The sequence below is a fragment of the Grampus griseus genome (assembly GCF_964374135.1).
Source record: "Grampus griseus genome assembly, chromosome: 1".
Classification (NCBI taxonomy): Eukaryota; Metazoa; Chordata; class Mammalia; order Artiodactyla; family Delphinidae; genus Grampus; species Grampus griseus.
The window spans coordinates 1395621-1422263 of record NC_139017.1 but is presented as its reverse complement, the minus strand read 5'-3'; the positions used below and the strand labels follow the sequence as shown (position 1 = coordinate 1422263).

At 61.7% G+C, this 26643-nt stretch overlaps 1 protein-coding gene across 2 annotated transcripts in view; it reads left to right on the top strand.

Annotated features, from left to right (window-relative positions):
• PKP1 (plakophilin 1) overlaps positions 1-15838 on the top strand; it is a 41524-nt gene extending 25686 nt beyond the window's left edge. For both annotated transcript variants that reach the window (XM_082674796.1, XM_082674795.1), the window contains exons 3-14: positions 620-1014; positions 3525-3669; positions 4879-5086; positions 5824-6001; positions 7046-7160; positions 8181-8336; positions 9062-9238; positions 10573-10726; positions 10991-11177; positions 11673-11757; positions 14272-14378; positions 15622-15838. In XM_082674796.1, the coding sequence (XP_082530922.1) occupies positions 620-1014; positions 3525-3669; positions 4879-5086; positions 5824-6001; positions 7046-7160; positions 8181-8336; positions 9062-9238; positions 10573-10726; positions 10991-11177; positions 11673-11757; positions 14272-14346 (1875 nt within the window). In that variant the 3' untranslated portion in view covers positions 14347-14378; positions 15622-15838. The remainder of the gene's footprint in view (positions 1-619; positions 1015-3524; positions 3670-4878; positions 5087-5823; positions 6002-7045; positions 7161-8180; positions 8337-9061; positions 9239-10572; positions 10727-10990; positions 11178-11672; positions 11758-14271; positions 14379-15621) is intronic.
• The last annotated feature ends 10805 nt before the right edge of the window (positions 15839-26643 follow it).

The following is a 26643-nucleotide window of genomic DNA, read 5'->3' as shown; positions in this document are numbered from 1 at the left end:
TTGCTTCTTGGTTTGGCAGACAGGAGGCAAAGATGGAGAGTTTGGCAGAGAAATAACAGTGGAAAGAAGTCCTGGCCAGAGCAGGAGAAATTTCCCCGCGCGGAGTACAGGCGGCCAAGGCGGTCAGGAGCTGCTGGTGTCTGGGAAGTGCTCGGGGCGGCGGGGCGAGGGCCTGGGGGCTTGCGTTCAAGTGCCACTGTTGCCCTTCCCTCTACAGGAAGGCCCCTCTCCTCCCTGGGCCTTTGACTCCCCTCCTGGACCAGGCCCACTGGGACCGGATCAGTGTCTGTCAAACTTTTCTGGCTACAATGCACAGTATGAAGTACATTTTACATGACAGCCCAGCCCTTTCTACCTGCACTGCATGCACTCTGATATTTTTAATTCCGGTATATATTATTCAATCCCATTTAAAAAGAATGATGGTCACAGTCTGCTAAATTGATTTCATAATCCATAACGGGTCACAGCCTGCAGTTTGAAAAGTAGTCTGAGATGCTGGCCACGGTTCCCTCCACACCAAACACCCCGGGCTTCTCTGAGCCTCTCGTGGGGGCAGCGGGGGGCTGGATCCCGGGTCGGGACCCTCGGCTGAGCCCCTCTCCCCTTCTCTGGCCAGATCTACAATGGGACCCTTAAGCGGGAGGCAGACAACAGGCGCTTCAGCTCCTACAGCCAGATGGAGACCTGGGGCCGGCAGTACCCCCGCAGCAGCTGCGTTCCCCCCTGCGCCGGCAGCGACATCTGCTTCATGCAGAAGATGAAGGCCAGCCGCAGCGAGCCCGACCTCTACTGCGACCCCCGCGGCACCCTGCGCAAGGGCACGCTGGGCAGCAAGGGCTTCAAGACCGCCCAGAACCGCTACAGCATCTATAGCACCTGCAGCGGCCAGAAGGGGGCCAAGAAGTACCCGGTGCGCCCGCCCTCCTGCACCTCCAAGCAGGACCCCGTGTACGTCCAGCCCATCACCTGCACCAAGGACCAGTCCTTCAGCCACTCAAGGGTCAGCTCCAAGTGAGTGTCACTCGGCGGGGCGGGGGGGCATGCGGGGCACGGGAGACAGACCGTTAGCCCGGGAAGTTCTCAGCGTGGAGACACTGAGCAAACCTGTCGAGTGTGTGAGTTTTCAAGGGTCACAGGTACTGAACAAGGGGAGGAGAATCAGAAGCTAGCTGGGCCAGCAGTTCTCAGAGTGTGCTTCTCTGGCCAGTAGCCTCAGCGTCACCGGGGAACTTGTGAGAAACACTCCTGTCAAGCCCTCCCAGACCTCCAGCTCAGAAACCCTGGGAGGGGCCCGCGGTGTGTGCGTTACCAGCCTGCAGGAGACGAGACCCTGCCAGGGTTTGAGAATCCCTGGGCTTGGGCGTGTAAACCTCTCCCCACGTTCTGAAAGAGCAAAGGAGTGTGCCCTGGGGTCAGCAATGGGAAAGAGCCGGGTCCGTCTTACAGGGCAAAAGTCATAAAAACTGGTAAGATCTAGTGCCAGGGGTGGGAATGCAGGAGATGAAGTGGGAGTCCTTTAGAGAGCCCTGGGCACAGGGTGGCCTGGGGATGGCCACGGTGTCTCGAGGGTCTCGAGGCCTGCCCTCCAGGGCTCAGAGCCCCATGAACATTGGAGCTGTCCTCTGTCACCACTGGGTGGTCCTTTATTCATGTATTTGACATTCACTGAGCATGTGCGGTCTGTGGTCAGAGCGGGGAGACAGCCATGAAGAGAACGGCAGCCCAGGGCCGTCCTGCGGCTGCAGGAGTAACCCCCTGCCACGGAGCCCACGAGCCTTGCAATCTTCATCTCTAACCCTCAGAGCCCTTCCAGGCTAGAACCTGAGGAGGAACAGGCACGGAGACATTAGGGAGCTTGCCCAAGACCACACAGCCGAGGCCACTCCCTGTGCCCTCCCCTACTCACCGTGCTGTCCCGCCCATAAGCAGAGCCGTTATAAAGCCGGCCCTCTCCTGGCTACTCAGAGGCCGTAAGGGGTATTGAGGATGCTCGCAGGAGGACTCAGAAGCCTCTGTCCCATGGAGACTGACCAGGGCAGCGCCTGGCCCTGGCTCATCACCCCAAACCGGAGGCCCCAAGAGGACAGGGTCAGGTGAGCCATGGAGGGCGTGAGTGACAGGCCACTTGGAGGTGGCGTTCGACTGGCAGATTCTGGGCGACAGTCTCTCAGTGAGGCTGGGGGAGACTGGGGAGCTCCGCCCCATGGGTGATCTTTCCAGAAGTGGAGTCGGGCACCTGCTCTGGAAGGGCATGAGGCTGGTACACATGAGGAGTGTTTCTCCCTCTAGAAACGCTGGGAAGATTTCCAGGGGGGAAGGGCTGGGTGCCAAGAAGGAGCTGTCCCCGCTGTCTTGTGGGACCCAGGACACGGGCAACCGGGGAGGCAGCCTGTAGCCAGCACCCCGGGAGCTGGTGTGGGTCCTGGAAGAGAGGTTTCCTTTCCCTGGGAAGGCAGTGGGTCTTCAGTGGTCACGGGGATGGTGAGGGGAAGGGACAGAGGCACCCCTGAGCCCTGATCAGGGCACAGTGCAGAGAGCAGTCTTGCTGGAGCAGACCCACATTAGGGCTAGAGAGTGTACAGGACACAGCAGAGCCAGACTGTTGGGTTAGAACATGGTTGTTCTCGTTTTGTGGCTCAGAAAAGCTGATTTTCAGCCATTTGGTGTGGTTCGACCTAACACATGCCCTTGGATGTCAGTTTAAGCAGTTTGAACTTGAACTTGCAGTATGAGAAGCTGCTGACGGGGACAACACAGTGAACAGTGTTAAGACTGCTCGTCTGGGGAAGGGGTGTAACATTTCGGCTGGGAGTGCTTGGAGAAGACACCAGCTGCGGGGGCCTCGCTGTAGGCCCAGTGAGGGTGACCGTAGTCAGAGGGAAGGCAGTGGCCGTGAGGATGGAAGAAGGAGTAGGTGTGAGAATTTTTGTGTTAGAAGCATTAGCTAGACTTAGAAATGAAGGGAGGAGAGAGAGATGGATGCATGGGTGGGTGGGTGGGTGGGTGAATGGATGGATGGCTGAATGGATGGAGAGAAGATGGGTGGATGATGGAGGGATGGAGGGATGGGTAGATGCATAGATAAATGGGTAATGGATGGATGGAGAGAAGATGGATAAATGGATAGATGGATGGATAAATGGATGTGTGGATGGAGGGAAGATGGGTGAATGATGGATGGAGGGAGGGAGGGAGGGAGGGAGGGATGATGGCAGGGCATGGATAGACGGACAGGCCCCCAGCCATTCTCTTCCATTTTCCCAGTACCAGGCACAGACGTGAGAGATGGCAGAGTGGGTGGAGAGCTTCCCCTCAGGAATAGAGCAGAGTTTTTTCTCAGGGCAGAGGTAACTTGCCACTTGGACACGAACATATGACAGGGCCTCGTCCCAGCAAGTGTTCACGGCGGGGTGAGCCTTCCCCCTCCTCTGGAGGAGCTGTCCACAGCGGGGCTCTCGGCACGCAAGGGGGATTCCAAGCCCCTGTAACCCTCGCGCACCCCACGCCGCGCGTCCCCACAGGATCTGCAGCGAGGACGTTGAGTGCAGCGGGCTGACCATCCCCAAGGCCGTGCGGTGCCTGACCTCCCCGGACAAGAAGTGCCAGGCCATCGGGGCCTATTACATCCAGCACACCTGCTTCCAGGATGAGTCTGCCAAGCAGCAGGTGAGTGGCCTGGGCGGGGCCTGGGCGGGGCCTGGGCGGGGCAGCCTGACCCTGCACGGGAGCTAGTGGGGGCGTTTGCCCGATGGCTCCTTCTACCCCAGCCCAGCTGCCTGCGGCCCGGGAGTGGGCCTGGCACTGCCCGAGATCAGAACGGGCATCTTAACCCTCTGCGGGAGCAGAGCCCCTGGTGGAGGGGACACCACTCGGCCGTGTTTCCTCTGTTGGCTGTGGAAGAGACCCTTGGTGACGGCCACGGGTTCCAAAGAGACCCCTCCTCAGATTCCACTAAGGAGGGACATCTCCCTCCACTTCAGCTTCCTCCCCCTACCCCCTCTCTCTGTTTCTGTCTCTCTGTCTCTGTCTCTCTCTCTTTCTTTCTCTCTTTCTCTGTTTCTGTCTCTCTTTCTCTGTCTCTGTCTCTCTCTGTTTCTGTCTCTCTTTCTCTGTCTCTGTCTCTATGTCTCTCTCTGCCTGTGTCTCTCTATGTCTGTTTCTGTCTCTTTGTGTCTCTCTCTGTCCCTGTCTCTGTTTCTCTGTTTCTCTCTGTCTCTGTCTCTCTCTGTTTCTGTCTCTCTGTCTCTGTCTGTCTCTGTTTCTCTGTTTCTGTCTCTCTGTTTCGGTCTCTCTGTCTCTGTCTCTCTCTGTTTCGGTCTCTCTGTCTCTGCCTCTCTCTGTTTCTTTCTTTCTCTCTTTCTCTGTTTCGGTCTCTCTGTCTCTGTCTCTGTCCCTCCGTGGTACCATTGTCTCTCACCAGGCTTCTGTGGTGGAGAACAGGGCTGTCTGTGCCTCTAAGCGTGGCTGGCAGGGAGGACTCTTCAAGTCCTCCGCTGTCAGCCCAAGGGTGCAGTCCCGTGAATGCATTTCCTAGAGTGGGCAGGGTCCGTCTGCATCCAGTTCCTGCTGTATTGATGAGGCGTTTGCAGGGGGGGGTCTCCCCGCCTTAGGGTTCTGAAGTGTGTTTCTATGCGTGTTCCCGTCTGGTCCTCACACCAGGCTCCCGAGGAGGGACTCAGGGAGTTCCGGCTGGGGTGCGAGAGAGCTGGCGGCGAAGTCCCGCCTTGGCTCCGCGTCTGGCCGGTCACTGTCACTCTGCGCTGCCTGTTTATTTCGGCCGCCCTGGGTGTTTCGGTCGGGCTGAAGCTGCTGCAAGTGGAGGGTCGTCAGCCCAGCCTCACCGCCCTGCCCGGCGCTGGGCGCCCTGTCCCGCAGGTGTACCAGCTGGGCGGCATCTGCAAGCTGGTGGACCTTCTCCGCAGCTCCAACCAGAACGTGCAGCAGGCCGCGGCTGGGGCCCTGCGCAACCTGGTGTTCCGCAGCACCACGAACAAGCTGGAGACTCAGAGGCAGAGCGGCATCCGCGAGGCCGTCACCCTCCTGAGGAGTACCAGCTGCACGGAGATCCAGAAGCAGCTGACCGGTGGGGAGCCCGGCCACAGAGCGGGGCGGCTGGGAGGCGCTGGGGTGGCCACAGCCCAGGACAGGGTGGGGCGTGGGCGGCCTCAGGCTGACACCCCAGGAGTCCCATGGGACCGGTGCTGGCCAGTTGGTCGTGTCCAGCTGGTGACCCTGGGTATTGTGTCCCTCCATCCATCTGTCCATGTCCATCCGTCCGTCCATCCACCATCTATGTGTGAGGGATAGAGGGAAGGAGTGGAGGGTTGGTGTCCAGGCAGGACCCGTACTCAGCAGACCCTGGGATTTGCAGGTGAAGGGGAGCGAGCAGGTCAACAGGTCGTCAGCGCCTGTATCCAAGGCTTGTACCAGCAAGCACTCAGGGTGGGCACACAGGGCACAGAAGTGACTGAGGAGACCTGGAGTGGGATGGGGAAGACGGGGCCACATACGCAGCAAGTGAGAGTCTCTGGGCTGACCTTTGGGTGGAAAGCAGAGACCGTGAGAAGATGCTGAGTGCTAGCATTGGTATCAGAAAACACTGCTGAGTCGCACGTGTTTTGATCAGCTTCCCTGTGTGTAACTTTGACCTGCACGGAGAACTCTAGATGCTCTGCCCTCGAGAGCCTGCCATCTAGTTGAGACGTGGGCAGGGGGGCTCACGGGATGCTCGCATGACAGAGGCCCGTCCGGGAGGTGGTGTCCAGCCGGGGGTGGCACTGGGTCCCTGGTCTTCCTGACCCTGGCGGTCCCCACCCCCAGGACTGCTCTGGAACCTGTCCTCCACCGACGAGCTAAAGCAGGAGCTGATCTCGGAAGCCCTGCCCGTCCTGGCTGACCGGGTCATCATCCCGTTCTCCGGCTGGTGCGATGGCAACAGCAACGTGCCCCAGAAAGCCGTGGACCCTGAGGTCTTCTTCAATGCCACCGGCTGCCTGAGGTGAGGGCGGGGAGCTCAGCCCGGCTCAGCCCAGGCTCAGCGGGGCAGGGGACTGGCACCAGCCTGGCCTCCCAGACGTGGCTGCGTCCCAGCTTCCCTGGGCCTGGTGGAGGCTCAGGACCCCACCACCTCTGCTGAGGGGGTCTTCCTTAGGGATCTGAGTGGAAATGCTTGGATCCGAATAGCTAAACTGGCACAGCTGTTTCCCCTTCTTCCACACCATAAAATATGCCTTCCTTGTGCTGTCTTGAAGAGCATTTTTCGACACAGGTCTGCGGGTGGGCTCCCGGCTGGGGTGCGAGCAGCATCTGCCGCATTCCTCGACGTGAAGACGGCGCTGCTCTGCCCAGAGTTCTCTGAGTTCTGCCCCAGGGTTCCCTGAGTTCTGCCCCAGGGTGTGGCAAAGGCCCTGGAGGCTGCTTCCGGGGGGTGGGCGGCATGGAGGTGGAACTGTGGAGCAGATCCCCCCTAAGGGTCACACGTCTTCTCCAACTCCTGGGAGCCCCGGAACAGGGGTACAGTTGGCTTGGGCTCCTCCCTCCCCGCCTGTGGTGGCAGCCTCTGGGGAGCAGAGAGGCTAGGCAGAGGCAGAGCCAGGGTAATCGGGGACTTTGTGGGGTGGTAGCAGTCACACCCCACCTGCACCAGGCGGAAGGGCCCAGACTGCCCGGGTGGGAGTGAGCCCGCTGCTGGGGGCAGAGCACAGCTTCCGCGGGGAGGGGTGTCCAGTCCCCTGCCCAGCAAGCGCCACGAGGGCAGGGTGCGTGCCTGGGCTGCCAGCGGCACGGAGCCCTGGGCACATCAAAGTTACGGGCCTGGGGACCAGGTGGGCAGGAAGGGCGAAAAGAGCCGGGTTCCAGTGAGAGCCCTTCCCAGCCTCAGCCAGGACCGAGCAGGATTCGCTGAACGGTTTCTCTTTCCTTCCTTGGCCCTCATTTCTGTCTCCCACCCGTTCCTTTCCTCTTCTCCCCCCCTCCCCTCCCCGCTGCATCTCCTCCCCTCCCACCTGTCCCCCCCCCCCACCCGCCCCATGTCCTCCACCAGGAACCTGAGCTCTGCAGACACGGGGCGCCAGGCCATGCGCAACTACACGGGTCTCATTGACTCCCTCATGGCCTACATCCAGAAATGTGTGGCAGCCGGCCGCTGTGACGACAAGGTGAGCGTCGCCCCAGGGGGCACCCCTGAACCTAGACTCCTCTCTGTCTCCAATCAGTGAGGGCGGCCTGGGACTCCAGGTCCTGGTACTTTTCTCTCCCAGATTCCACAGGGCAGGTCTGCGCTCCTGGGAGCCTTTAAGGCGTGGCCTGGTGGCCGGGAGGGACGCAGAGCCCAGCCAGCAGAGGGAACGTGCGGATGGCGAGCGGCCCGACCCTTCCTTGGCGGGTGGCGCCCAAGCAGTGGCTACAGGGGCAGGTCCTCTCCCGCACTTAGAGGCTCTGCGGCTGTGACACTTCCCTCATCTCTGTTCCTCAGTCCACGTCGTATCTACCTCGGGGGTTGTTTTAGAGACTCAGTTAATAAGCAAAACACGCAGGGAGCTCCCGGCTCAGGGCGAGCTCTCTGTGAGCGTCCGCTGCCGCCCCCAAAGGCCCTGGTAGAGCCACCCTCCCACCCCCCAGGGCTCTGGACACCTGCCCAGACAGACAGAAAGGGGAAATCGGGGCAGGAAGGTATACTGGAGGCTGAGGTCCTTCCACACAGCAGGACGGAGACTGGCGAGCAGTCCCCAGGGGGCTGGCCGGGCATCACGGCCCCTGGGTCCTGCACACGGTTTCCCTGGGGAGGGATTTGGCCTCCTACTCCCTCCCCTGGAAGGGACGGCCGGCTTCAGGAGACAGCCTGTCGCTTGACTGCTCAGGGTGGCCCCAGCAGCACCGTGATCTTCCGCTGTGGATGGAACACCGCCTCCACCTGGGTGACCCCGGGCCCCGGAAGTCAGGGGCTCCCAAACCCCAGCAGGGCCAAACATTAAGAGGGCAGATCTGCTGCCTCACCCCCGAGCCGGGAGGGTTTACGGAAGGAAAGCGGCAAAGATCTTGGACCGTGGCGGCGTCTGTGCCTGCCCAGGGCAGCCCGAGGGGCCCGCCCTCTCGTTGGAGGGATTGTGGCAGCAGGGACTGAGCCAGGCGTTCGGGGGCTAAGCAGAGGCTCAGCGCCGTCTCTGCTCGGCCCCTAGTCTGTGGAGAACTGCATGTGCACCCTGCACAACCTCTGCTACCGCCTGGACACCGAGGTGCCCACCCGCTACCGCCAGCTGGAGCACAACGCCCGCAATGCCTACACCGAGAAGTCCTCCACCGGCTGCTTCAGCAGCAAGAACGGCAGGATGATGGTGAGCGTGTGCGTCTGTCCGTGCGTCTGTCCGTGCGTCTGTCCGTCTGTTCCCGCTGAGTCCCCCGGATCCCACTGCCTCGTGCACCCCGCCCCTCTGCCCTGCTGGAGCCTAAGGCCAGTCCCGGGGGATGGACCCCTGCCCAACCTTGGCATCTTACGACACTGGGGGTGTGTGTGCTCGGGATGTAGGAGCTGCTCAGACCCCCGGAGATCAAAAGCTCCAGGCCCCTGTCTGCAGGCTTGTGTCTCTTGCTGTGTGACCAGTAAAGTCTCCCCCTCTTCATCTCACCCCTGAAGACTGGGGGGCATCCCGGTTCCCACCGCCTCCTGAGCCCCCCAGGTCTCCCCAGAAGCAGAGGGATGCTGCGGAGGGAGGGTGGCTGCCATCACTGTGCCGGCAGCGGGAGCCAGGCCCTGGACCACCCTTGTTGGCCCCGGGAGGGTCAAGTTCAGGCTGTGACTCTGGGAGGGGTGGAGGCGTCAGGGTGTGAGACCCACAGCAGCCTCGTAGCTGGGTGGGGGCAGAGCTGGCCTGGGGCACCGATGATGCTCTGTGCCCCGTGGAAACGGCAGAGGGCACAGTTGCCCCTCACCCGCCGGGGAGCAGCTGCAGTGCACAGAGGAGGGGGCAGCGGGCGCTTCCTCATCTGGGAACCATGACCCTGAGGCTGGGGGAGCAGAATGCGTGGGTTCGGCCCCTCTCGACTTGCTTCTTGTCCCCAGAACAACAACTACGACTGCCCCCTTCCTGAGGAAGAGCCCAACCCCAAGGGCAGCAGCTGGCTGTACCACTCGAACGCCATCCGCACCTACCTGAACCTCATGGGCAAGAGCAAGAAGGACGCCACCCTGGAGGCCTGCGCCGGCGCCCTGCAAAACCTGACCGCCAGCAAGGGGCTGGTGAGCGCCCCCGCCCCGCACCTGTCTCTCCACCCACGGTCCGGGCTCAGCTCCCCGCGTCCCCATGTACCGGGGCCTGCCTGAGTCAAGGGTCCGGCATGCGTAGGCTCTGGGCCAGGCACTGGGGACGTGTGGAGGGAGCATCCTCGGCCCCTGGGACGCCCAGGTGGAGGACAGGGGCTGTGGAACCAGCCCTCCTGGATTCTGTCTGTGCCACAGAATCTGCCTCCTGGTGTCCGGCCCTGGGCTGGCCTCGGGCTCTGCCTGGGATGGGGGACAGGAAGAAGGGTGTGTTCGTGGTAGGAGAGGGGTCTCCTCTTTGCTGAACTGACAGGGGTGGAAATAGAGGGTTTGGGGTGCGGGCAGGTCCAGAGGAAGACGTGGCAGGATCGGGACAGATTTTGAGGCCACGGGCAGGGGAGGACTTGATGGACTTGAGACGTGTGCCGTGGGAGGCACGTCTGCGGCTACCCCGCCCTCCTCCTTGCTCAGGACGGAAGGGGGCGGGCGGAAGGAGGACAGGGGTGAGTTGAGGGTAAAGGAGGACCCCGCACTGAGAGGGGATAGGCCGGGGGTCTTCAAGAAGCCCACACCGGCCCGGATGGGCTGACCTGGATGGCATCTCCACGAGGCACCGGCCCGCTCTTATCCCTCCTTGACTCAAGTATGTACTGACTCCACAGAAGGCAGGGAGGTTGGCACGGGACGGTGGGCACTTCCTCAGGTGCCAGGTGCCCTCGACCCGAGGCTTCACGTGAGCAGCCGGGGCCAGGGAGGGGGAGGCAGGCAGAGCGGCAGCCGCTGGTACCGGCTCAATCCGGAAGTCGATTCTGGGGCCCCTCCCGCCGTGAATGAGGGGCCGGAGGCTTCCCTCGTTCCCTGGGCTCCAGGCTGCCCCGGGTGAGGTGCAGGTGCATGTCTGCCCGAGGCTTTGTTCTGCAGTCACCCAGGTGGGAGCAAATGTGTGTCTGTCGGGCTTCCCTGGTGGCGCAGTGGTTGAGAGTCCGCCTGCCGATGCAGGGGACAGGGGTTCGTGCCCCGGTCCGGGAAGATCCCACATGCCGCAGAGCGGCTGGGCCCGTGAGCCATGGCCGCTGAGCCTGCGCGTCCGGAGCCTGTGCTCCGCAACGGGAGAGGCCACAACAGTGAGAGGCCCGCGTAACGCAAAAAAAGAAAAAAGAAAAAAAAATGTGTGTCTGTCTCTGCTTCCAGCACGGAAGAGAGAAAGTTCTGGGGTCTCTCGGTTCGGGGTAACTGGCCTGGGGAGCCTCTGCGGCCTGCCGGGCGGCCTGGGGAGCCCAGCCAAGGCCTCACGCGTCCGTCCCTCCTCTCAGATGTCCAGCGGCATGAGCCAGCTGATCGGGCTGAAGGAGAAGGGCCTGCCTCACATCGCCAAGCTCCTGCAGTCGGGCAACTCGGACGTGGTGCGGTCCGGAGCGTCCCTCCTGAGCAACATGTCCCGCCACCCCGTGCTGCACAGGGCGATGGGTGAGCGCCGTGTGGCTCAGGCCAGCCCCCACCCCCACTTTCCAGAGCCTCCCGAAAGGTTACCCTCTGACCGCTCCCTGGGGTGGGGCGGGGAGCTGGCCCAAGAGAGGCTCGGGAATGGGAAGGGGCAGGTCACCTGAGGATGGGGCGCAGGCGTGCGAGGTCCCATACGGTCCCAAGCCCCGAGTTGGAGCCGCCAGGCCCGGGGCCCCGTGGGAGCCCTCGGTCTCCTGACCCCGTGCCGCGCCCTCCTTCCTCTCCCAGGGAACCAGGTGTTCCCGGAGGTGACCAGACTCCTTAGCAGCCATACCGGCCACACCAGCAACTCGGAGGACATCCTGTCCTCGACCTGCTACACCGTGAGGAACCTGATGGCGTCGCAGCCTGCGATGGCCAAGCAGCACTTCTCCAGCGACATGATCTGCAACGTCATCAACCTGTGTCGCAGCAGGTGGGCAGCACGGGGGCCCCTCCGCGCCCTCCCCGGCCCCGCGGAGGAGCAGTGCCGCAGCCTGAGCAGGCCGTGCGGTGCAGGGGGGAGCGGCGGGGAGGCTGACCGGGAGGGAAGTCCAGAAGCCGAGCTCCTGCATCCAGGCCTCGGGCAGCACGCTTCCCGGCCAGGGGACCGAGCGACACTGAGTCCTCGTGGGCCAACGGGAGGCACCGAGCGGCAGACCCAGCCGTGCGGGAGCTGCGTCTGCTCCACGGGCTCCTCTCCTCCGAGGACAAGGCCAGGGGGTGGGACCGGGGCCCCAGAGAGAGTCCGGGTACCTCTAGCTGGGCAGGGGCCTGGGGTTGTGCCCACTGTGTAGAGGGACCCCCCGTGGGGCTGCGCTCTCGGGCACCCAGGGGCCGCCCCACGAGGAGGTGAGGGGGGACGGAAGAGGGCGTTCGTTCATCCTCAAGTTGCTGGAGTCTCACCCTTGATGAACTTCTACCCGTGCAGCACCTCCCCCAGGGCTGCAGAGGCCGCCCGACTCCTCCTGGCTGACATGTGGTCCAGCAGGGAGCTGCAGGGGGTCCTCAGACAGGTAAGGGCCCACACCTTCCACCCCTGACGGCGAGGCTTTCCCGCTCCTTCCTGCCACTGAGTCGGGTCCGCGCGGCGCAGGAAGGGAGAGGCCAGCCCCTCGGTGACTGGGATCCAGGCGCTGACACCTCTCAGCCCAGGGCCTGCGGAGGCGCTGAGTGGGTGGAGGACAGAGGAGATCCAGGAAGTGCCGCGGAGGCCTGGGGGTGGGGGGTCTTCTGGGAACGAACTGGGAAGCAGGCGGACCAAAGGCGCATCATGCGCTTGGGGGCACGTGTGCCGTCTGGCTGGGAAGGCGGGTTTGGGCCGCATGGCGAGACCCAATCAAGTTTAGACTAAAGGGTTTGCTTTTGGCGCTGGGGAGCCATTGAGCGTTTGGAGGAGAGAGTGACATGCTGAAACCAGCCCTAGGAAGGCTCCTTGCATGCACTGCAGGGTGGAGTGGACACGAGACCAGGCTGCTGGATTTGTCCGGTGGCAACCTTGCCCCTCTGACCCCAGCCGCACGGTCGGGTCCAGTTCTGTAGGAGCCCTTCATGCTGACTGACCTCCTTTCCCATCTCAGGGGCAGCCGCTCTTTAGACCGAGGTGTCAGCAGCGGTGAGGGTGGCCATGAAGGGCAGGGGCAGAAGAAACAGGCGGGTTGGGCTTCTGGCTGGAGACCCTGTGGTTACGTTTAGAAACAGATCAGCCAGGGAAGCGGGGGAGGGTCAGGGGCTTCTGAGGGAGGAGGGAGGGGAGCCCTGATGGAGAGGTGGAGTCTGGGGTCCGCGTGCGGGGCCTGGGGAGAGAGGCCAGGCTGTGTGCAGACGGCTGCATGTCCACACGGGACAAGCCACGGGCACGGGCAGCACGTCTGCAGAAAAGTCTTGGGGAACAAAGGCGGAAGCAGGGAGAAGACCCTCCCTGGGGGCCGAGGGGAGATGGGAAAATGAAGGGCCTGGATCTGGGCGTCCAGAAGTCTCCGGTGACTCTAGGGCACAGCTGTCAAAGGGGGGGAGGGGGAGCCCCATGGGGCCCACTGCAAGGGGGAGGGCGGGGGCTGGGAGGGGACCTGATCACCTCAGTTTGGCCAGAGGGCAGGGAGACAAAAGAATGCATAAAAAGCCACCTGTTTAATGACATTTCTGCAGGGAAAGTGAAGGAGGAGAAGGAAGGCGGGGGCGGGGGTTGGGGACAGGGTCCTGGAGGCTCAGGAACTGCCTGACCAGGCAGGGGAGGGGATGGGAGGACAGCCCCGTGGGCAGGAGAAGGACGGCTCTTCCTCCAGCACGGTGGGGAGACAGGTGGCCGGGGCCGTGTGAAGCCACTGCTGGTGGTGGCCCTTGTCCTGCTCTTGGGCAGGTGGGCTTGGCCATGTGATAGCTGCCAGGAAGGCCTCGTGGAGGGGAGGCGGTTGAGAGGACCAGGGAGCGCTTCCTCCAGCTGCTCCGAGGTGGCCCGAGGGTTGGGCTCCCCCAGATACGGAGGCGGCACCCGCCCGGGACACACAGAGAGTCCCCCGGTCAGGCTCTCCTGGGCCACGCAGTTGGAGCCAGCTTTGACCACAGCCCCAAAGGGACTGGCCTGGTGCTTCGGTGCTCATCCACCTTCACGAGACTGTTGCATCCCCAGTGAGGCCGCCATGGGCTTGGTCCCTCCTGCAGACCAGGGAGACGGGGCCCCGGAGTCGGCCTTGACTCGGCCAGTTGGAGGACAGCGGGGCTGGGACCCAGGACTCGACTCTCCCGGGACCTTCCACCACATCCCGCCAAGCTTGGCAGGAGAGAGCCTGCAAACCTGCGGGGGACGGGGGGTGGGGGGGGGTGATCACGTTTCCCATGCCCAGACCAGGTGGGACCGGGGCTTCGAACCGCCTGCCTTGGTCCCCTGTGTCCCCACCGGTCAGTGAGCGCCGACGAGGCTCTCAGAGGCCAGGGCTGGAGCCAGGCGCCCCTTCTCAAGGGCCGCCCTCGGTCACTCCAGAGCATGTATTGAGCACCTGCCGTCTGCTGTGAGACACACAGGAGTGAGATTCAGCCTCTGCTCGGCACGCTCTCGGGGCTGGTAAGGCTGGAGGTGGCAGAGCACACAGGTAGACAGAGCCCATGACCCTTCCGCCCCGCCGGGCATGACCTCCCTGCCAAGAGCTCTTGTCGGGATTCATCTTTTTCAAAAGCGGGGCCAGTCAGAGGAAGAAACAAACAATTTTTCTAACCTGATTCCGGTGGCTGCTCTGTTTCTAGAGTGACAAGCAGTCGCTAGACCCTCACGCCTGGATTCAGGTTTCTGTGATGGCGAGTAGGGTGTTCCGTTGTGCGGAAGGCCAGACCCATCTCACTAACTCGTGAGTGTCAGGGACCTCACGCTTGGTCACACGTTTAATCAGGCCAGTTTTAGCCCCGACACACGTGCAGAGTGTGTCCAGAGAGCTTCGCGCAAGCTTGAGGACGCTTGGGGGCAGCCTCTGGCCGCGTGGACGCCCGCACTGGTCCGTCCTGTGATGTTTCATAGAGCTCCCGTTTCTCCTCCGCAGCAAGGTTTCGATAGGAGCATGCTGGGAACCTTAGCTGGGGCCAGCAGCCTCAGGAACTTCTCCTCCCGATTCTAAGAAGAGGCTGCCCAAGCAAGTTCAGCTTGCAGGTAAGAGTCGGCCCATCCAGGGCAGGGGGCGCCCCCGGGACCCCTACCACGGCGTCAGCCAGTCCCAGAGAAAGGAGCCAGGCGGTGCTCCCCAGGGATGCAGAAGCATCCTTCAGTCCAGCTGACACACGGTGAGGCTGTCTGTGAGGACAGCCGTGTAGACTGCCTGGCCAGTGACCATCCCACACAGGATGTTAGGGGTGTGCAATGTCCTGGTAGCATCGACAGGCCAGAGGTCTGGGCAGAACTGCTGGGTACAGCCGTGTGCGTTGCACACTGCACGACCCAGGTGGTACCATTCACGTGGACTGCAGTGTGCATGGCGCCCCTGCAGTGACACCATGTGTCGTTTGGGGTTTGGGCTTCTACCGCTCACCACCCTCTCCTTTTTATAATCCACCCTCCAGTCTCTGCAACATGCCTAGTGTGGACAAGCTTGTTTCCAGCTGAGGATTCTAGGGACCAAAACCTCAGATCCAGTATCTGTGACAAAGGCTCATAAATAAGCCTTAGCCTCCGTTAGACTCACCTGGGATGCTTGCTAAACTGCGCACTCCTGGTCCCAGCCCCAGCAGTTCTGATTCAGTGGCTCCGGAGCGGGGTCCAGGAAAATACATTGTTAAACAAGCGTCCAAAGTGATTCTGATGCAGGTAAGCCCAGGACCAGGCTTAGGTGCTCAAACCAGACCTCGTCAACCCTCGAGGGTCAGCAGAGGCAGGCAGCCCTAGGGTGGAGCCGTCTGCAAAGAGCCAGGGCTGGGACAGGGTGTCCTGAGCTGAACGGGACTTCCTCGTGCCCCGGCTATCGCCAGGACCCCAATCCCAGCACCCGGGGAGGGTCCTGGCTGGGGTAGGGGCTAGAACTTCAGTCCAGATGAAGTGGATTCCAAACCCCCGGAAGGCAGGCTTAGACCTCAGACACGTCCCTTAGACCTCAGACACCCACTCCTGGCAAATGGGCTCCAACAACATGAGGACAGGCAAGGAGAGGAGACCCAAACCAGCAGATGCCTGAGGCACGCAGTCGCGGCGTTCGGTGCTGCGCTGGCCACCGGGGGCGGGGTGGGGTGGGGGGCAGCTCTGACCCAACAGGAGCAACCTGTGAACGTGTCGAGGGCGACCCTGACCCCAGGCTCAGGCCTGGGCACGTCTGTGCAGACGTGGTGAGGGGGACAGCCCTGGCGAGGCCGGTGGCGCGGCTGCCCCCCTGTGGGCACTCACGAGAGCCCTTGTCCTTTTCCAGACGCGATACGATCCAGCTGAGAAGACTCGGGCCTTGCTGGAGGGGTATTCTGTCCAGCTGCACAGTATTGGGAAATGTTTAACCACAGCTGAGAGCAAACCGGGACGCTGTGGATGACAAGAATACGTTTAGATTCTTTTTTTTTTTTCTTGGGGGAACTGACAGGCAATAGGGGTTGGGGAGGGTTGGGGGGCTTTCTTCAGTTAAGGGAGCTTACATCTGATGTCAATACTTCTTTGGCCGAGAAACGGTACATATACATGTGTATAGTGTGTGTGTGTGTGTGTGTGTGTGTGTGCGCGCGCGCGTGTGTGCATGTGCTGAGAGCAGGACCTGAAACTGCAAAGAGCTGTGTGAGCTGCCGGACTGCAGCTCACGGTGGTGGAGGGACTCGCCCTCACGGGCGCGGACAATGTGTGCTTTGGGTGTAGCTTCCCCGTCGTCCTGAGCTGTGTGTGCCGGGGCAGGGGCCACGCCAGCGCCAGGCCCACCGGGACCTCTGCAGGGGGCGGGGCGCGGGGGGGAATATGTGAGGCCGGGGGCTCAACCCCCGCTAAGAGGCAGCTCTGCAGGAAGGGAGGCTGGCGGGGTTCGGTGTATCTCCTGGGAAGATCTAGTTGTGCGCTTGTGCGGCCCAGCCCCCGGTGCCACATGGCCGTCTGCAAGATGGGCCAGGACAGGCACGCTGGCTTTGCTGTGTGAAGGCTGTCCCGAGGGTAGGTGCCAGAGAGGGGGCCTGGCCATTCTCGCGGGCTGTGTACCCGTCAGAGCAGGCTCAGCCTGGGAAGCCCCTGCCTTCCGGGGGCTTGGAATCCACTTGTTGCAGGAGAAGGAAGGAAGGATGGTGCTCAAGGCCCAGCAGCTGTTCAGGGACTGGCAGCTTGGTCCTCGTGTTCCCAGCGGAGGGGCAGGCTGGGCCAGGCAGGGAGTCAGCCAGGAGGGTCCTGCCCTGTGCGCCTGCCGAGATCCAAGCGAGGGAGTGTTTTGGGTCCCAGGAGACTCGGAGGAAGGGAATTTGGATAGAACAGGAAGGGGAGCCGCCCCCGTCCCAGCCAGAGGCCGCTCGCTTCTTCCCCGACCCCAGCCCTCTGTCTCTACTTTGTGCAAACCGCAGGGGACGTGATAAGAGGCCCACCAGGGACACTGGCCACCCCAGACCCCAGACTCCTGTGCATTTCAGATGAGAAGTAGAGGAGGGGCCTCCGGAGAAGGGCTGTGGAAATGGTCCTTGGTCTGCACTGTAGGACAGGGCAGGACACAGCGTCCCCGCCAAGCGGCACTGGTGGTGATCGAGGCGGACTGGCTGCCTCGTCCTCCCTCCTCCCTCCTCCCGGCCTGGAGTTCCCCCCACGCCCCGTCCAGCCCCACCGCTCACCCCAGCAGTCAGAGCCTCTGCACTGAGGACCCTCCTGATGAGAGATGTGGCAGCAGGACGGGACTAGGGAGCGGGTGGGGAACAGACCCGAGATGACGGGCCACGCAGCCAGGCATGCTCTGGTGCTGGGTCTGTGCCGCGTCCTCCCCGCCCCTCGTGGTGGTGGCTTGCCTCTCTCTCAGGGCCCGTGGGGAGCTGGTGCCAGTAGACTGTCCCCTCTGCCATCCCTCAGGGCCCAGAGGAACTGGTTTCTCAAAGAAACACGTACAGAGCCCGGCAGTGTTGTAAGCACTCTGGATACGTCAGTGAACGGAGAGGCCACACCCCCGTCTCACGTTCTCCTGCAGGAAGGAGGGGCCCTGGGGTCCCTGGCGTTAGGGGTCCCCAGTGTGAGAGGACCATGCAGTCCAGTCAGGGCGAGAGGGAACTAGCCGATGACCCTGTGGGGGTGCCCCTTCCCTCGGCTTTCCTTCCCCCGCAGGGTTGGGAACCGGGGCCCAGCTTCTGCCTTGGGGATGGGCAGCTTTCCAGACCCCCGTGGGCCAGGCGGACCGTCAGGCCAGGCCTGGCTTTGGTCACCTCTCTCATGACTTCTGAGGCCAGCCTCCTGGGCCTGTCGCTTTGGAAGAGGCAGACCTTGGAGGGGCCTGTGGATAAATTTCCTACAGAAGGAGCGCGGGGTCCGCTGAGGCACAGCTCAGGATGTGAAGCACACGTCAGCCGCGCGCTGTCGGGCTCGACACCCGGAACAGGACGGTCCAACGCCGAGTGGGGGAGGACCCTGTCCTCCCTGTCGCTGCCCCGACCCAGGGCCTCCTGCGCGTAAGACAGACCTGGTCACTGGCCACCGGCAGCCGGTGCAGCGGGGCCGGCCTAGCAGCGCAGACTCAGCCGCCCCCGGGACGCAGAGGCAGAGCTGGTCCCATCCACCCTGGAGCCTGGCTGGGGCGGGGGCAGCTGGGACAGTGAGGAAGGGGCTCTGGCTGGGCAGGGAGGGAGGGTGGGGCACTCTGCAGCCCGTGCCCCCGCCCCCGCTCCATGTTTGCGGAGGAACCTAGCGCTGGCCAGGCCCGTTTCCCTGGGGGGTACACTGTGCGTTTGCTTTTTTTGGAAATATAGGAAATCAATAAATTGCTGGCATTTCTTTGAACACTTCCGAGCAGTGGATTATTGGGGGAGCTGCTGAGGGCCGAGGGGATCCCCTCTCACTGACCCTGCGCCAGGCAAGGACTGGGGTCACCGTGCGGGGGCACCACCCGCTCCGGGTCCCACATTCCGTCCTCGTCTCCAGGACACTGGTGTGGCTGCGCTAATCTTACAAATAAGTCACGTGGGGCTTAGGGAGGGGATAGACAAGCCCAGTGTCCCACAGCCTGTAAAGGGAAAGCCACCCCCAGGGGAACATGTCCAGGCAGGCCCTGGGGGACGTGAGCTTCAGGGCTATAAAGGGAGCTCCCGTTTACTGAAAGCACGTTCTCCCTGGGTCCTGCAGGACGGGCTGGGGCCCCCTGCCTCAAGAGGCTCGTAAGGGACGTGGCAGGCGCACGGAACTTTCTAAGTCACGGGGCATAAGCTCCAAGTGGTGGTCAGACGTATGGCTGTGGGCTCCCGGATGGAGGAGGCTGGAGAGGACTCTTCTCAGCCTGGGAGGGCAGTGACCTCTGTGTAGAGCCCATGGACCTGACCTCTGGGTCATCCCTCAGTTGGTGACGGTCAGCAAGGCCAGGGAGGAGGGCTCTACCTCAGCCTAGCGGGAGAAAGACGGCCTGTCTGGGGCCCAGATTGTTGATACACCAGGTCTGGGGCCTCCAAAACATGAGATCAAACTACAGCTTCAAAACCAATAAGCATTTGGACTTCCCTGGTGGCGCAGTGGTTAAGAATCCGCCTGCCAACGCACGGGACATGGGTTCAAGCCCTGGTCCGGGAAGATCCCACATGCTGCAGAGCAGCTAAGCCCGTGAGCCACAACTACTGAGCCCACGTGCCACAACTACTGAGCCTGCACACCTAGAGCCCAAGCTCCGCAACAAGAGAAGCCACCGTGATGAGAAGCCTGCGCACCGCAACGAAGGGTAGCCCCGGCTCTCCGCAACTAGAGAAAGCCCGCGCGCAGCAGCGAAGACCCAACGCAGCCAACAATAAATAAATTAATTATTTTTAAAATGGCTGCTTAATTAGAAAAAAAGATCAATAAGCGTTTAACTGGTGAGCTGTCACTTAAACAAAGCGTACACACAGGAAAGCGCACGGCTTCGGTACGGGTGGCTCTGTGAATCTCTGCCAACTGAGCGCAGAGCGCCAGCCCCCAGATCAGGAACAGAAAGTGACCGGCTCCCGGTGGCCCTCAGGCCTCGCTTGTGTCTGTCCTGCTCCCCAGGGCAGCCCCTGTCCTGACCGACCTGTGCTTCTTATAAACGAAGTCGGCACGCCCTTCGGCCCTCCCCGCAGCTCATGTTCACGGGGATCGTCCGCTGCTGCTCCGGGTCACGGTCACTGCTGTGAAGCAGCTCTTTCACGACGACCCTACGATGCAAAATACAACGTTCCGTCCCCACCGTCCTCATGTCCAGCGTTTACAAACGTGGAAACCACGTGTGGATTCGTTGTCTCCCTGCCCAGGAGTCCCCACAGGTGATGTGATGACAGAAAGTAAAACTGACGGTAAAGAACTCCGATCTGTGTGGTCGTGGTGCATTTAATGTGTACGGGTGCTGAAGGGACGTGATGTCGCTGTCCCTGGTCAAGGGGGCACAGGCCCTTCTGGCCCCTCAGGATTTGCAGATGGGAGTGGGAGGCCTCGGGGGTCCCAGGGCAGAGGGAGCGCAGAGCAGGGGCGCCAGGAGCCGCTGCAAGCCTGGACTGTGCGGAGGTGTCTCCTGAGCCCTGAGCCTGAGTCTCCCAGACCCCAGGTCCAGGTTGCCCACAGCCAGTCCACCCCGAGCTGTGATGCCGTTTCTTCCTGGAGTCCAGGCTGCCCTGGAGACCCTGCAGGCCTCACTCGTCACCTCTTAGCACGCAGGGCGTTCTGCCGCCCAGCGCACCCAGAGAAAGAGTGAACGGAACTTACTCATCCTAACAACAGGCTTTTTACTTGAGGGACCACAAAATAACCCTGTTACCTTGCAAAGCCTTAGGGTGTTCGTTTGCTTCCCCCGGTGAGGCAGGCAGAGCTCAGGGGACTAACGTCCCCTTCATAGAAGAGGAAACAGGCCCAGGGACGCTGGCCCAGAGCCACACGGCACGGCTGCGGCACAAGCGGGGCGGGACCCGGCCTCCTGGGGCCCAGCCCACGGGGACATCCCAGTGTCAGAACTGAGGACCCCGTAAACAGCCGGACACGGGGGCTCCGCTGTGTCATTCAAGCTTCAGTGATGCCTCCTAGGATCTCACGTCTGGTGCCAGGGCTGCTGGGCCGACGTGCTGATGAAGAGAAAGTTCTGATCCATGGAAGCTCGGATCCCAGAAATGCTGTGAGGGTCACCCCGTCTGGGGCCGGCTTGGTTAGAATATGGGGCTAATGAGAGCGAGGCCACGGGGCAAACTATGCCTCAGTGACCCCAGCAAGCGTCCCGCAGCCTGACTGGTCATCCTCTGGCTCAGCAGAGGACTGATGTCACTGGCCAGCGTGTCAGCCCTCTCGGGGACGCACGTCAACGCCAATGAGCTGCCTGACGGCGGATCAGCAGGGCCCCATGTAAGAAAGGACTTCACGCCCTTCAGCCAACCAGTTGGAAGTTTCATGACTGGTGAATTAATAAAAAAGCACTCTGGCATTTATCAAGTGGTTCTGAATCTCTGGGCCACAAATGCCACCCCTTCCACACAAGGCCATTAAAATCCCACCCTCTGCACCTCTGTCAGAAAGAAAACTTCACCTGGGTCTCCATGACCAAGGGGACCCCCGGTGAGCCTAGTGTGTCGTTCTGGTCGAGCCTAGTGCCTCGCATCCCTGCATTCTGGGGCCTGAAGTTGTCCTGGAGGACAGCTGGGCCGTGGGGACAGGTAGACGTACAGAGCAATGACCACACATTAATCACCTAAATCTTTATATCGATGCCACAAGGTAGGCATGACCACTCCCAGTTCGCAGATAAAGAAACTACGGTTCAGGGCTTCCCTGGTGGCGCAGTGGTTGAGAATCCGCCTGCCAATGCAGGGGACACGGGTTCGAGCCCTGGTCCGGGAAGATCCCACATGCCGCGGAGCAACTAAGCCCGTGCGCCACAACTACTGAGCCTGAGCTCTAGAGCCCGCGAGCCACAACTACTGAGCTTGCGTGCCACAACTACTAAAGCCCGCGTGCCTAGAGCCCACGCTCCGCAACGAGAAGCCACTGTGATGAGAAGCCTCTGCACCGCAACAAAGAGTAGCCCCCGCTCGCCGCAACTAGAGAAAGCCCGCGTGCAGCAACGAACACCCAACACAGCCAAAATTAAATAAAATAAATAAATTTATTTTTAAAAAAAAAGAAACGACGGTTCAGAGAGGCTGGGTAACTTGTTCAAGGTCACCCAGCTAGTAGGTGACAGACTTGGGATTTGAACATGGTCTGATGCCCAGGTTCCCACTCTTCCCCCCTTTAGCTGCATGTAGGCAGCAGTTGCCCACAGTCAGGCCAACTCCCACACTGCCCTCCGGGGACTGTGTGAGCCCGAACCTCGGCGCCCGCCTGCCCCAGCTCCCGGCCGGGCAGGAGCGGGGGTACCCAGGGTTGGTGCCCGGACCCCACAGCCTCCCGCCTCAGTGTCTGCCTGAGGCGGGAGGCCCAGCCGATGCAGCTGGCAAGTCAGGCATGAGGACTGGCCCTGCCAGCTCCACCTCCGTCCAACCACAGCGTCAGCAGAAGCCCAGGCTGCCACCCGCCCTCCAGGTGGGCAAGACAGGGCGCTTCCCTCCGCCCTTTTACAACCAGCCGGGGTGCCAGCTCCAGGCCAGGCTGGTGGATTTGAGAGAACCATCGCATTTGGGACTCAAAACAAAGGCTGGTGAGGACAACCTGCCCCACAGAGCCTGGGCAAGGCGACGTCGCCTCGACCCCACGGCCGCTGTCCAGAGGGCGGTGGGGAGAAGCTCCCCCAGTGTCAGCCTCCCACCCACCAGAGCCTCACATGAAAGCCTTCATAACTGGTGTATGTGCATATGTGTGTGTGCGTGTGTGTGCCTATATGTGTGTGCATGTGTGTGTGTGTGTGTGCATGTGTGCGTGTGTGTGCATTGTTGCATGTGTGCATTGTGTGTGCATGTGTGCGTGTGTATAGAGGAATCAGATTAGCGTTTCCCTAAGTTATTCCCACAGGACGTTCTTAGGTGCTAAGTGACAAAGGAGGTCTAAGCTTTGGAGACTCTAAATGAGGTTAAGCACTTAGCGTTCATCACTCAGGACCCCCAGAAGCTTTAAGTGCTCGCACACATGGGAGCAGAGAGAGCGAGAAAGAGGGAGGAGGTGACGTGAGTCCCCCGCCCCAACCTTGTCTCCCTGCAGGGAGCCAGTCTGGGCCCGTCTGCCGCAGCCCAGGTGAAGGGAGATTCTGAGGCCCCGGGCAGACATCCCCCTGGAGCACGTTAGTGGCAGACCAGCCAGGCATGGCCTGAGGGGGCCTCTGCCTCAGCTGAGAGGGTCCCATGACGGGACAGCCTCCCAGGGGAGTTGGTGTGTCCAGGTTTCAGCCAGCAGGAGAGGCTGGTGGGCAGGCTGCGGTCAAAGGGGGATTCAGGATGGGGCCCGAGCAGACCTGCGTCATTATTTACAGAATTTGAGACGCCCCCTCCTCTGTCCCCAGTCAGCCTGACCCGCTGACCCAGATTCCCAGAATCTCCATCTTGTCGGGGTTGGAACAGCAAGAGGGACCTCGCTCAGTAATTCTCAAGCTGTAACGTGCATGTGGCCCCTTGGAATCGGGTTAAAACGCAGGCTCTGAGCTTCTGCGTTTCCGCCAGCCCCCGAGGGGTGCTCCTGCCGCGCGGCTGTGGGCCACACTTAGCAGCGAGGTCCTAGCCAGTCCAGGAGGGCTCCCTGGAAGAGCAGACCTACTAGAGAGGGGAGACCGGAGGGAAAAGATACCAGGAAGCAGAGCTGGGGCTGCAGAATTATAGGAAAGTGGGGAGAGCCTGACAGCGAGACCTTTGGGGGCCCGGACTTGAAGCAGGCACGGGGTGGGAGGCCCAGAAGGTGGACGCCAAGGCCGAGCAGCTGGCCAAGTCTGCCCCGGACCCCACGGGGAGGGTGACAGTAATTCACCTGCAAGGCCTGGGCACCCCACCCAGATAAGCCCTAATTCCTTGGAAGAGGGGTGTGCTGTCAGCTCCCCCCGCGGCTGGGGGCTGCAGGGCAGGGCAGGGTGGGCCCATCTTCCCATGACCAGCGGTCCCAGGCTTGACTCAGGAGGGAGAGAGCAGGAAGGAGGGGCGGCCAAGGCCCGCCCTGTGCCCTGGGCTGGGTGAGGGGAGCCTAAGCTGCGGGAATCCGCGGGGAGGCAGAGGGGAGCTGGGCACCCCCGGGAAGGAGAAGGACAGGGGACACACACAGTATCCGAGATGCCAGCAAACACTCCCAGGCCTCCCCCAGCTGCTGCTCCAAGCTCTCAGATCTAAATATGCTCGTTTCCTCCTCACAATGACCCAGTGGTCACGTCACCCCGTTTTACAGACGAAGAAACGGAGGCACAGGAAGGGCACTGAGCGAGTCTGTGGTACAACTGGGACTAATCCAGGGCGGGTGGCTTCAGAGGCTGTGCACTTAACAACGGGCTCCGGGGCACCCAGGGGCTCCCCACTCCCCACCTGCCCCCCACCCCGGCCCAGCCCCGGCCCAGCAGGTGCAGGATGGGGTCTGATGGCCCGAACAACGGTCCCACTGTCGGCCGGCAAGGCAGCCCAATCTCCTTCCTGGGAAAAACGCCTTTCCTACTGGTCCCCCCAACCATTCACTCAGGGCCCTGTAGCCCTGGCCTCTCCATTGCCAGCAGCTGAAAACTCTGTGAGTTCCCTTCCAGTGATAAATTCTTCTGAGTGTCAAATATCCAACTGCCCCGGCCCCAGGGCCACGAATCTCTCTGTTCCTTTCCCAGCAGCAAGATTCTCTCTGACCTTTTTAGAGCACTGGGGATGGGCGACCCGTCCAGTGCCAAGCCTCGACTCCCTGGGGATACATGGTCGTTCATTCATTCATTCACTCAACAAACAGTTACTGCACACTTTGTGCGCCAGCCACAGTCTTGATGCTGGGGATTCAGATGGGAATACGGCAAAAAAGACAAATCCTGGGTCTCTTAGAGCTTACAGTGAATGGAGAGAGACAGAAGAAAACCAAGATAAACAGTGAAAACACACAGTATGCAGACAATGAATAATAAAACAGGAAAGGGGCCGGAAGCGCCACGGGGAGGGGAGGGCACAGCAGGGTTAGCCTTTGTGCCAGGGATGCCCAACTCCAAGAGGCGAGGTTTCCTTATGAAAGTCTCATTTTTATCTCAGTAACGGCCACAACCGAGCCCCAGGGAAGCCCCTGCCCTGCAGGGTGGTGGGTCAAGGTGCCGGACTTAGCCGTTTTAGTTCTTTCAACCGTCACATTTAGCCATGAAAACTCCACCCTAACCCACCTCAAACGCCTGCTTCATGTTCAACTCACAGCTCCCCGCCTTCCCCGCCGCCAGCACGCATAGACCTGGGGCACAGGGCCTGCGCTCCGCCACCCCCCATGCCTCTTTCCACGCGGACCCCACTCGTGGGGGTGGGCCAGGGGAAGGAGACAGCGGCTCTTACCTGGTCCCATGGGTGTCAGGACATTCCCCTCCCCTCCACGGAGAGGCTCCATCGGGTCCTCTGCTTCATCGTCCGCAGGCTCAGAGGGGCCGGAGGGCGCGCGAGAGGTGGGCCGTGGAGGGGACAGTCCAAGCAGCAGACTCACCGGACTGCAGCTCTGGGCCACGCTGTGATGCGCCCACTTCTCTTCAGGGACACTAAACCATGCCCTGGGACCCCACGCTCCCAGCCCCCCAGCTTTCCACAGTCAAGCCCCCCAAACCGCCTTCTCTTGCCCTGGGGGAGGGGTAGCTACTTTGAGCCTTTCTAGAGCTTACGGTGACCCGTCCCCATCCTGTCCCCTGCAGCTGGTCCCACAGTGCCCTACACGCACCTCGACCTCCGTGGATGGGAGAAACCCTGGAAAGGCCAGGCCTCCCCAGCCGTGGTAGCCGAGGCCCTGGCCAGCGGCCCAACCTGTTTCTTCCACCCCGTCTCTTCTGACTCTGGGAGGACCTTGAGCCCCATCACAGCCCCCCGTCCAAGCTCCCCCAAGCCCCACCGGCCACACGCAGTCACCCCTGGGCCCCCTCCTGGGTCTGGGGGTGTCCGGGGCACACACAGGTGGTGTGGTCTGCCCCACGGAGGTCGCGCCCAGGGTAGAGGCCTCGCGGGCCCTGGATCATGGCAGGAAGCCTGTGGCTAGAGCAGCAGTGGTGGGAGTGCAGGCACTCTTTCCAGTCCGGGCCACAGGAGCCCTCATGGCAGAACGCAGGATGGCTGCACCCCAAAGCCCGCGGCTGAGCCCAACTGCCTGTGTGTTTCTCCTGTAGCAAGACTGTCCTGGTGAAGGAACCCGCACGGGCTCAACTTCTGGGGCAAATGCCCATCTCGCTGTGGTGCGTCTCTGAGCAGCTCTGGTTCGGAGCAGCTGGGTCTGGGGGCACGTCCCTCGGGCGGCAGACGGCTCTTCCCACCAGGCCCTCCCGGGTCTGGGGTGATGCTGGAGGGACCAGGTGAGGCGGGCCTGGGGAGCGGATCAGAACCTGCGCAACCCGCAGGGCACTCTCGCCACAAGATTCTACACCAACGATCTCAGAACCCCATCGCTTCACCTCCTCCACCCCCAGCCAGGACCTCAGCTGCCCCACCTGCTGCCCCACCGTCGCCACGGTAACAGCCTCCCACCTGGTCTCTCCACATGCCTTCTGGCAGCGTCACAGCCAAAGTGATCTTTTTTGAAACGTAAACCAAAATCTGTCCTCCTGCCTGAAACCCTCGGCGACTTCCCATCACACGGAGGAAGATCGACCCCCTTCCCCCGGCCCCCAGGACCCTGCCGGCCTCCCTGACTCCTCTCCCACCTCCTCTTGCCTGACTCTTTCAGGCCCCGGATCACACCAACCTCCCTGCCCTGCATTCCCTCTGCCCACCGACAGCTCCGCTCTCCTCCTCTGGGGACCCCTGCTCACTCTGGGCGCCAACCCAGCCATGGCTCCCACATTCCACATGTGTGTGTCTAAGTGTGTGCATGTGCGTACCTCTATCTGCATATTAGTATCTATCTATTCATGGGCTTAATGTGTTTACTTTCTCTCTCCCTGGTCTATGAAGACCTGGAGCTCCCGCCCTGTGGCCAGTTATGACCCTGACAACAGTCACTACCTGCCCTGGGCTCTGTGCTCGCTGCGTGTGTTGGATTCGCGGAAGGACGGATGAGCCTCACGGTAGAAGGACCGGTCATCAGTCAGACCCGGTGCTCACGCTGATGTCACGTGAGTGAGGCGAACATCTCGACCTTTCAAGATCAAAGTTGTCCTTTTTCTAGTTTCAGTTGTTAGGGGTTGATTCAGTGCTTGGACTGTACAAGCCAGGACAGCTATAATGGGACAGTTTTGCCTTAT